Source organism: Doryrhamphus excisus, linkage group LG7, assembly GCF_037039965.1.
Source record: "Doryrhamphus excisus strain RoL-2023G ecotype Guam linkage group LG7, RoL_Dexc_Guam_v1.1, whole genome shotgun sequence".
Lineage (NCBI taxonomy): Eukaryota > Metazoa > Chordata > Actinopteri > Syngnathiformes > Syngnathidae > Doryrhamphus > Doryrhamphus excisus.
Window position 1 is genome coordinate 2,758,895 of NC_136363.1, and position 12,013 is coordinate 2,770,907.

General features: G+C 35.1%; 1 protein-coding gene across 1 annotated transcript; it reads right to left on the bottom strand.

Moving 5' to 3' along the window:
* Window positions 1-725: 725 nt before the first annotated feature.
* On the bottom strand, window positions 726-12,013 carry eepd1 (endonuclease/exonuclease/phosphatase family domain containing 1). The gene is made up of 8 exons (XM_058047005.2): window positions 11,854-12,013; window positions 9,679-10,558; window positions 4,381-4,432; window positions 4,066-4,176; window positions 2,863-2,988; window positions 1,495-1,624; window positions 1,114-1,308; window positions 726-1,025 (listed from the first exon to the last, which is right to left on the bottom strand). Exons 2-8 carry the CDS (start codon window positions 10,542-10,544, stop codon window positions 838-840), a joined length of 1,668 nt encoding a protein of 555 aa, XP_057902988.2. The 5' UTR covers window positions 10,545-10,558; window positions 11,854-12,013; the 3' UTR covers window positions 726-837.

Sequence of the window (12,013 nt, forward strand, 5' to 3'; positions counted from 1 at the left end):
GTTGTTGTTTTTTTTAGTTTTCTTGTTGGATTATATTTTATATTTTGCAGTCCAAATATACATATATATTATATATATATAATATATAAATATATAATACAATATATAAACTAATAATAATTAATATAATAATAATTATATATATATGTATATATAAATATATACATATATTATATATAATATATAAATATTGTTTGTTTCTCATAATATTATGCCTTTACGCAACTAAAATTATATTATTTTTCATCATAATATTATGACATTATTATTTTAGCATTAATATGCTTTTGTTGTTTTTTTGTTTTCTTGTTGGATTATATTTTATATTTTGCAGTCTAAATATATATATATTATATATATATAATATATAAATACATAATATAATATATAAACTAATAATAATTAATATAATAATATATATTTTATACATATATATATAAATATATATATTACATATATAATTATATAATATAATATATAAACTAATCATAATTAATATAATAATAATCTAATAATATATAAATAAATATTCACATTTTGCATGCTAGCTTTACAAAAAGTGCAAAAGGTTTGCCAGAAACTTCCATGGCGTCACACCGGTTGCTCGGAACGTGTGCCCGAATACAGTGCACCTTGCTGGGCCACACCAGCGTGTCTCCTCCTGCTCTATACATCTCATTCACATGATAGTACAAACGTGATGCACAAACTATAAGAAGTCGAGACACAAATGTTAGTTTTATTGCACATGGTTTAACATACAGACATGGCGTCAAATTGGCACATTGATGAAACGTTTGGCTAGGTCAGCATCCAATCATCATTGTTGAAGCGATGTCATCGCTCATGTTTGGGTTTGTCGTCCCTCTCCAGCACGCTCACTCCAGGCCCACGTAGATCTTTCCCCAACACGTCGCCGTAGAAATCAGCCACAACGGGGCAGTGATCTGACGCCACTCCCCCCCATGACCATTTATCGGGAATCCACGGGTTGGTCAAGCCCTCCCGAACGACTGTGCAGTGTCCTGTCAGTCAAAAAAAAAAAAAAAAAAAAAAAAAAACGTAAAATATTTTCCACATCTTCTGCACGGTGATGAAACCCAGAACACGTACCTGAGTAGATCTTCTTAATGGAGCGGCTCACCCAGATGTTGTCCAGGCAGAGGGTGCCCTGCGGGGAACGGGTGCTGATGTTGGTGAAGTGGTTGGATGCGAGCAGAGCACACAGCTTCTCCTTCCTCAGGACGTCCAGGTGCGTACTTTGAGGGGGGCAACTAAAGTCTCCCAGCACCACCAAGTCCTTCTCACCTGGATGATATTCACATGACACCCAAATTTCTTTGTATTATTCTTCCTCTAGACTTGAACTTTTGACTGGTAGACCACACATAGACGTATACTAAAAGACGTTATGATGTTCCGAGTGTCTGTGAATGCACCGTGAGTCCATGTAATAACGTGACGGAGGTCCAACAAGCACACAAAGAAACAAACCTTTCAGTGTTTCCAGGATGATGGAGGACAGGGGGCCACATTTCACGTCCGTACCGTGCTTCTTTCCGTTGGACTCTCCACCTGTCGTCTGCATGTGGACGTTCACCACAGCCACCTTGTACGAACCAATCTGGAGGGGGGAGGAAAAAGACCAGTCGTCCCTCGCCACTTTGCGCTTGAAATTTCACAACCTCTTGAATTAACCATTTGAAGTACGTAATTCAAATATATTATGATGACACAGGAAGTGCTGTACCCAACAGGAAGTAAAACAAGTAACTCTCCCAATGCTAACATTCAAATTATGTCCTATTTTCTCTTATTATGTCGACTAAATTGACTAATAAGAGTATGCATGTGACTATAGGGGTGCTATATTATGTCTGGAGGGCTCTAATAATGTTTAAGATTATATTCAAAAGGTCATAAACATGTTTTCTATGCTTTAACTACCAACATATGCGATTTATACATAAAAAAATTCACTTAATATGGGATTATTGTGTTATTATTAGCATTATTACAATTATTACAATATTATTACAATAATATTATATACCAATTTTCATATTAAGAACAAATTAAGGAACACGTTGTTTATTGTTATTGTATCATATGTGTATCGCATCACAACAGAGATGTCACACAAGCCATAAAATGTAATTTTTTATGTTTTCTAAATTATGTAATATGTAATATTTTTATACATTAAGAATCAAGTACAGGTATAAATTATACAGTATCACGGTTAATTGGTTTCACAAAAAAAAATCTGGAATATTTGTTATTATTATGAACTTTTAAATATGCTTTTTAACATTATTAGAGCACTCTAGACATGAAGTAGCAGCCCTATAGTCACATTTGCAGTCCTATTATTCAAAATAAGAAATATCAGACATAAATAAGACATACGCAACGTAGTTAGCAAAGTTCCTTGGTGTACTTTATCGTACTTCTAATGTACTGACACCTAGTGACCAGTGTAGAATACTACATATTACATTTAATGCATCTTCTGGATGCCTTATATTCGTATTCGTCATTTTTATACTTGAAAATATTTAATTTATGGCAAGAATATGTACAGTATAAAATACCATGATAAGAGAGCCACAAAGTGGTGAAGGATGAACGTATAGTATTGTACTTTCAAAAAAATTAAATAAATATTGAGTGAAAATATTGAGTGAATCAACTTGTGAGACGGCGCCCTCTGCTGGATTGTTAGCTGCATTACATTACTTTTTCAAGTTCAAGTTGGCCATGGCGTCCCACAGGGATCCAGTACTGTTCAGTTTTTGCGTGTTTTCCATGTACCTCTTGATGCTCAGTGCCCCTGACGTTCCCGCAGCAGCGTATACTTACGGAGAAGTGAGCCAGGAAGAGCCTGGAGCAGGCGTCGTGGCGTTTAGCAGGGGGCGACTGCAACAGCGAAGCATCGTGTAGTTCCACAGCCGTGGAGTCCCACAGGAAGCCAGAATAGCTCACCTCCTTTCAACATAACAAGATATAATAGAACATAACATATATCATAAGCTGGAGCCTATCCCAGCTGTCTTCAGGCGAGAGGCGGGGTTACATCCTGGACTGGTGCCCAGCCAATCACAGGGCACATATAAACAAAAAAATAAAAATAAAAATAAAAATAAAAATAAAAATAAAAATAAAAATAAAAATAAAAATAAAAATAAAAATAAAAATAAAAATAAAAATAAAAATAAAAATAAAAATAAAAATAAAAATAAAAATAAAAATAAAAATAAGTAATGCTGTTCACCCAGTGCTGTGGAAAGGAGGGGGGAGGAGGCTAAAATAAAAATAAAAACAAAAACAAAAACGAAAATGAAAATGAAAATGAAAATGAAAATGAAAATGAAAATGAAAATGAAAATGAAAATGAAAATAAAAATAAGTAATGCTGTTCACCCAGTGCTGTGGAAAGGAGGGGGGAGGAGGCTAAAATAAAAATAAAAACAAAAACAAAAACAAAAACAAAAACAAAAACAAAAACAAAAACAAAAACAAAAACAAAAACAAAAACAAAAACAAAAACAAAAACAAAAATAAATAAAAATAAAAATAAGTAATGCTGTTCACCCAGTGCTGTGGAAAGGAGGGGGGAGGAGGCTAAAATAAAAATAAAACTAAAAATAAAAATAAAAATAAAAATAAAAATGAAAATAAAACTAAAAATAAAAATAAAAATAAAAATAAAAATAAAAATAAAAATAAAAATAAAAATAAAAATAAAAATAAAAATAAAAATAAAAATAAAAATAAAAATAAAAATAAAAATAAAAATAAAAATAAAAATAAAAATAAAAATAAATTTCTTGAACGTATTAATTGGATTTACACTATTTCTTACAGGAAAAAATTGATTCGGTTACAGTACGTTTTGGTTAAAGTCAGACCTTCTGGAAGGGATGAATGACGCTAACCAAGGTTCCACTGTATTCACAATCCCAATTGAGCAATTTTTTTTCAAAATTTATTAGCTGCCCTCGTATATACTTATATACTTATATATCACAAATATTCTCCTTCAGAAACACACGGGTTGCATACCTTGCACGAAGGTCCGGTGGGTTCCTCAGACACAACACATTTCCAGTTGCCTCGTGGCCATTTCCATTTGCGAACGCTGGCCAGAGTCCCTTGGTTTAACTCTGCACAGAACTGGAAAACGAGACAAATAAAAATGTATATTTAAGCACATTTGTTAATTGTTAGCATTGGGAGTGTCACTGAGTACTTCCTGTGGCAGCTATTGCGTCATTATAGTAACATTACTGACGTCTTATATTAGTATTTTGCTTCATTTAGCCAATTTAATGCTTGAAATTCTGAATAGACTCTTGGTGTCTGCTAGCGTCACGTTACCTTGGTGAGGACGTCCTTCTCCACAAGGTCTTGTACTGCCAGTAACTTGATGCTGGGAAGACATATGAACGCGCACATAAAGTATAGCGTAACATTCCGATGTGCTATTCTCAAAATGTGGTCCAGGCTGGAAACCCAACACAAACTCCTCCCTCATTTCTCAACACATTCAATCCAACGTCAAAATGTTCTAGCAGGAATTCCCACGATTACTCTAATTTCATATTTACTGTGTCAAGTCTCATGTTCACAAACGTCATAAAAATCTGCAGCTTTTAATGTAATAATCCTGGAAATGTAATAATAAAGCAAATATATTATGTGAATAAGTTAATAAATAAAGAATGAAGTTAATATTATGAGAATAAAGTTAAAATATTATGGGAATAAAGTCATGATATTAAGTGAAGAATATTTGGACATTTAAAAATTGGACATTGGACATTTAAAAATAAAATGCAAAAATATAAAAAAAAGAACAGTAATTTTAGAAAAGTTAAAATATTAGGAAAGAAAAAAGTTATATTCCAACAAGAAAATAAGGCATAATTTAACTCATAATAATTAAACTCACAATATTATGAGGAAAATTGTCATTTTAGTAGCATCGAGTTTAAATTATTTTTTTTTGTTATGTCATCATAATATAATGATAAAAATCAATTTGCAATTGTTGGATATTTAAAAATAAAATGCAAATAAAAAAGCTGTAATTTTAGAAAAGTCAAATTATTAAGAGAAAAAAAAAGTCATATTCCAACAAGAAAAAAGGCACAATTTTACAATAAACTCATAATATTATGAGAAAAATTGTCATTTTAGTAGCATCAAGTTTAAATTAATTTTTTTGTTATGTCGTCATAATATTATGATAAAAATCAATTTGCAATTGTTGGATATTTAAAAATAAAATGCAAATAAAAAAGCTGTAATTTTAGAAAAGTCAAATTATTAAGAGAAAAAAAAGTCATATTCCAACAAGAAAAAAGGCACAATTTTACAATAAACTCATAATATTATGAGGAAAATTGTCATTTTAGTAGCATCAAGTTTAAATTAATTTTTTTGTTATGTCGTCATAATATTATGATAAAAATCAATTTGCAATTGTTGGATATTTAAAAATAAAATGCAAATAAAAAAGCTGTAATTTTAGAAAAGTCAAATTATTAAGAGAAAAAAAAGTCATATTCCAACAAGAAAAAAGGCACAATTTTACAATAAACTCATAATATCATGAGAAAAATTGTCATTTTAGTAGCATCAAGTTTAAATTTTTTTTTTTGTTATGTCGTCATAATATTATGATAAAAATCAATTTGCAATTGTTGGACATTTAAAAGTAAAATGCAAAAATAAAAAAAAGCTGTAATTTTAGAAAAAAACAAAATTTATTTTATCATTTTTATCATATTTTTATATTTTAGCATATTTTATCAAATTTTATTTTATCATATTCCAACAAGAAAAAAGGCACAATTTTACAATAAACTCATAATATTATGAGGAAAATTGTCATTTTAGTAGCATTAAGTTGAAATTAATTTTTTTGTTATGTCATCATAATATTATTATAAAAATCAATTTGCAGTTGTTGGACATTTAAAAATAAAATGCAAAAAAAACACTGTAATTTTAGAAAAGTCAAAATATTATTATTACTATTATTATATTATTTATTATCGATATATTTATATATCTACATTTATATATTTATATATCTATATTTTTATATATAATATTATTATTGCATATTATTATTGTTATGTTGTCATAATATTATGACATGTATTTTATCAAAATATTTTTAAATTAATTTTTATATAATTAAAAAAAAGGTTGAGAAAAAAGTTGAAAAAGTAAAAGTGAAAATACTATGAGAATAAAGTCATAATATTAAGATAAGAAGAAAATTTATGAAGAAAGTAGAAATATATAGAAAATAATAAGAACAGCGAAAATGGGGAAACACTGTTTACATGTGTTGATATTATTTGATATTTTATATTTAATATATATCAAAGAGGTCATGTGTATCCTTTCATTTGTCACTACAGGGTCTTTACTGGAAAATGGACAATGTTGCTGTAACATTACCCAATCTAATCTAATCTACTAAAATCTCATGTAATCATCCCTCGGGGGAGCTGCCAAAGAGAACGTGTTATCTCCCCCGAAAGCTAATCATCAGGCTGGACGTCTCGGCTTTATAATGGACTTAGACCTGAACTTTAACAGCCCGATTAAATCAATAGCATCAGCAGCTTTTTAGACGGCCTTCTCTCTTGAGCTCTATACATAAACGCTGCAGCTCGAGTGGCGACTAGAAGCAGGAATGTGAGCAGATCGTCATTATGTAGACGGGACTATCATTTAGTTTTGGAGAAAGCCTCTTAAGGCCTGGCCGGGAGAGGTTAACCTCCAACCAACTGATCCAAATCCTGCCACATGACATAACTGTTGGTCTCTGTTACAGACTCATAATGACTCAGCATGAAGTACAGTAGTGCACTGTGGCTAAGTGGCACCTATATTAACATGTATGTACACCAGGGGTATCGGAACTTTGTCCAGTGAGGGCCACATAGAGAAAAAGAGAAACAGTACAAGGACCACTTTGATATTTTGGAAAGCAAAACATGAACATATTCGAAGATATTTCAATTGTAATCTGATGCATGTTCAAATGAAATAAAACCATTACCTTTACCAAAAAAGAACATCATAGCAACAGTAAAATATGGTGGTGGTAGTGTGATGGTCTGGGGCTGTTTTGCTGCTTCAGAACCAGGAAGACTTGCTAGTGATAAATGGAACCATGAATTCTGCTGTCTACCAAAAATATCCCACAACATCATAGCAACAGTAAAATATGGTGGTGGTAGTGTGATGGTCTGGGGCTGTTTTGCTGCTTCAGGACCTGGAAACCTTGATGTGATAAATATTGTAATCTGATGCATGTTCAAATGAAATAAAACCATTACCATTACCAAAAAAGAACATCATAGCAACAGTAAAATATGGCGGTGGTAGTGTGATGGTCTGGGGCTGTTTTGCTGATTTCAAGACCTGGAAGACTTGCTGTGATAAAAGGAACCATGAATTCTGCTGTCTACCAAAAATATCCCACAAGCAACAGTAAAATATGGTGGTAGTAGTGTGATGGTCTGGGGCTGTTTTGCTGCTTCAGGACCTGGAAAGCTTCCTGTGATAAATGGAACCATGAATTCTGCTGTCTACCAAAAATATCCCACAAGCAACAGTAAAATATGGTGGTAGTAGTGTGATGGTCTGGGGCTGTTTTGCTGCTTCAGGACCTGGAAAGCTTCCTGTGATAAATGGAACCATGAATTCTGCTGTCTACCAAAAATATCCCACAAGCAACAGTAAAATATGGTGGTAGTAGTGTGATGGTCTAGGGCGGTTTTGCTGTTTCAGGACCTGGAAGCATGGATTCTGCTGTCTACAAAAAAATCCTGAAGTCCATCCATCCATCTGTTGGTGACCTCAAGCTGAAACCAACTTGGGTTCTACAGCAGGACAAAGATGTAAGAGACTCATTGCAAGTGAATACAAACGCTTGATTGCAGTTGTTAATCAGAGTCATGTTTGATGGCTTTGTATGGGAAAGGAACCAAGGTCGGTACTGCGTCAGTGAGAGTGAATCCCGGATGGGAATGCATGCAATGCCCTAAATCACAGTCACCCTGTCATAAAACGCTGCGCCAATGGAACTTTCCACATGAGCACCCAACACCGAGTCAGCTCAATGCCGACTGGGTCACATGACTGACCGCATCCTATTATTGGAACCAGGCTCACTCACGGTGCTTTTAAGTTGAATGTAATCATATATAACAGTAATAATAATCTACTTGTAAAACTAAATCAGTATATAAGGGCCCCAGACCATCACACTACCACCGCCATATTTTACTGTTGTTATGATGTTGTAGGATATTTTTGGTAGACAGCAGAATTCATGGTTCCATTTATCACTAGCAAGTCTTCCGGGTCCTGACGCAGCAAAACGGGTCCAGACCATCACACTACCACCACCATATTTTACTGTTGTTATGATGTTGTGGGATATCTTTGGTAGACAGCAGAATTCATGGTTCCATTTATCACTAGCAAGTCTTCCGGGTCCTGACGCAGCAAAACGGGTCCAGACCATCACACTACCACCACCATATTTTACTGTTGCTATGATGTGGGATATTTTTGGTAGACAGCAGAATTCATGGTTCCATTTATCACTAGCGAGTCTTCCAGGTCCTGAAGCAGCAAAACAGCCCCACACCATCACACTACCACCACCATATTTGACTGTTGGAATGGTGTTCCGGGAATTTTTGGTAAATAGCTGAATTCATGGTTCCATTTATCACTAGCAAGTCTTCCACGTCCTGAAGCAGCAAAACAGCCCCACACCATCACACTACCACCACCATATTTGACTGTTGGAATGGTGTTCCGGGAATTTTTGGTAAATAGCTGAATTCATGGTTCCATTTATCACTAGCAAGTCTTCCAGGTCCTGAAGCAGCAAAACAGCCCCACACCATCACACTACCACCACCATATTTTACTTTGACTATGATGTTCTTCTACACTTGACACATGTTCCAAAAAGTTTTTGTCTCTCTTAAGTATTTTCCCAAAGGTCTTGTTGTGGGGTCTTTTGTGACCTCTTGGATGAGTCGTTGCTGTGCACTCAGGGTCCTTTGGGTTGGCAGGCCACTCCTAGGAAGGTTCACCACTGTTAGGTGTTTTCGCCAGTTGTGGCTAATGGCTCTCACTGTGGTTTGCTGGAGTCCCAAAGCTTTAAAAATGTATTTATAACATTTTTACAGACCGATAGATCTCAATTAATTTCACCTAAATTACGTTTTAACAGGGGGGCAATCAGGGTGGCATGGTGGTCGAGTGGTTAGCGTGCAGCTAGGAGACCAGGGTTCAATTCCACCCTCGGCCATCTCTGTGTGGAGTTTGCATGTTCTGCCCGTGCATGCGTGGGTTTTCTCCGGGTACTCCGGTTTCCTCCCACATTCCAAAAACATGCTAGGTTAATTAGCGACTCCATATTGTCCATAGGTGTGAATGTGAGTGTGAATGGTTGTTTGTCTATATGTGCCCTGTGATTGGCTGGCCACCAGTCCAGGGTGTACCCCGCCTCTCACCCCAAAAGACAGCTGGGATAGGCTCCAGCAACCCCCGCGACCCTTGTGAGGATAAGCGGTAGAAAATAAATGAATGAATCTTCAGTGACATATTAATAATAATAATAATACTCACTCGTTCTCCAGTAGGGTCATGCAAACGACCTCCTTCACCCCGGGGTTGTTGGCCTTGTCGCAGGAGCAGTTCTGCAGGTTCCACGTGGCCACGCGCACCACGGGCTTCCCGTCCCGCAACACAGCAGGAGGCATCTCCACGCTCGGCCGCACGGAGATCAGCTGACTCGGTCCGCCGGGCGGGAGGTCCAGAGTATCGCTTTTCAGGCTGAGGGAAGTGGGACTGGGGTGGGTTTTCACCGTGTAGTTCAGTCCTCCATTAGTAGTAATAGTGGTGGTGGTAGTGGAGGGCGCCCTGGGTCGCTCCACAAACACGTGGAAACGGATTTTATCCAAAAGAGATCCGTTGATGTGCTTGACTCTCACTAGGTCCTCGATGCTTTTAAACGGGCCGCGTTCAGTTCGATAAGCGATGATATTCTGGGCGACTTTCTCGGTGATACCTCGGATGCTCATGAGCTGAGCAGGGGTGGCCGTGTTGATGTTCATACCGCAACACGGCTGCTGATCCAAGTCCCTTCGCAGGGACGACGGCGAATGTTGGGATGAACTTGTTCTGCTGGAGACGCAGATTTCGAGCTTAATGGCCTCCAGTTTGGTGGCCCCGATTCCGCTCACCAGCGCCAGATCCTCCACCTTCTTAAACCCTCCGATGCAGTCTCGGTACTCCACTATGCTCTGGGCGACAGTGCGGTTGACTCCAGGAAGAGTCATGAGTTCCTCCTCGGTGGCCGCGTTGATGTTGAGACGCTCCTGCTTCACCAGGATGCTTCCGAAGTTACAAGCGGCGCTGAATTTGCGTCTTCCGACGCCGACATCGCTGGGATCTTTGGGGATGGAGCGATGGCAACCCAGGCTGCCACCCATGGCTCCGGAGGGTCCTGAGAAAGGAGAACAGGCTGTTAGCAAACAACACATATAAATATATCTACCAATATCCATATAATTGACTATACCAATATCAATACAATATGTATGATATCAAAATATATACAAATATCAATATGTTTACAAATACAAATATCAATACCTATACAATACCAGTCTAAATATCAATATATATACCAATACATATACCCATATCAATATGTATTACTATACCAATATCAATATAATATGTATAATATAAAAATGTATACCAATATCAATACCAATATCAATACCAGGCTAAATATCAATATATATATACCAATACATATACCCATATCAATATATTTGACTATACCAATATCAATACAATACGTATAATATCAAAATGTATACCAATATCAATATCCATAACAATATCAATATGTATACCAATACAAATATCAATACCTATACCAATACCAGTCTAAATATCAATATATATACCAATACATATACCCATATCAATACGTATACCAATATCAATAGCAATATTTACATCAAAATCAATACCAAAATCAATATCTACACCAATACTAATATTACCATTGATACCTACCAATATCAATATCAATACCAAGATCAACACCAATAGCTATATTTTTATCAATATCAATAGTTTTATATATATATATATATATATATATATATATATATATATATATATATATATATATACATACACACAAATGTAAATATTAATAGCCAATAGCTAATATCCAATATCAATATCAGTATGTATACCAATACAAATATCAATACCTATACCAATACCAGTCTAAATATCAATATATATACCAATACATATACCCTTATCAATATGTATACCAATATCAATAACAATATTTACATCAATATCTACACCAATACCAATATTACCAGCGATACCTACCAATATCAATATCCATACCAATACAGTATCAATACCAAGATCTATTATGTCTATACAAATACCAAGAGCTATGTAAATATTAATAGCTATAGCTAATATCCAATAACTATACCAATGTCAACATTGATATCAATATCCATACCAATATCAATATAGATACCTATATCAATATCTTTACCTATTCCAATATCAATATGAATCCGTATCTATACCACCAACAAAAATGATATCTATATCTATGCAGTACCAATTCTAATATCAATACCAGTGTCTACAACAATATCGATACCATACAGTACGCCATACATAATACATAATATGCACATAGAAATATACATTGACTTTGCCCTGTTGCTCGGATTCCGTATGATATCATACCAAGCAGCGGCGGATGGTCAGACGCTGTTGTCAACCAGGATAGTCCGTGTCATCGTGTGGCGTTTCAGGGAATATTTAAAAATCTCCTCAGTAAACTTTGATCCTGTCAGACTTCATTCGTCCACATGTTAGCTTCATGTCACACTGCTACCTTTGCTCC

Coding starts and splice junctions, on each gene's coding strand:
- eepd1 (XM_058047005.2), bottom strand. CDS start 10,544: ATGGGTGGCAGCCTGGGTTGCCATCGCTCCATCCCCAAAGATCCCAGC. Junction 2,989..4,065: donor CCACCGGACCTTCGTGCAAG/GTATGCAACCCG, acceptor TTATGTTGAAAG/GAGGTGAGCTATTCTGGCTT. Junction 1,309..1,494: donor CATCCTGGAAACACTGAAAG/GTTTGTTTCTTT, acceptor AATATCATCCAG/GTGAGAAGGACTTGGTGGTG.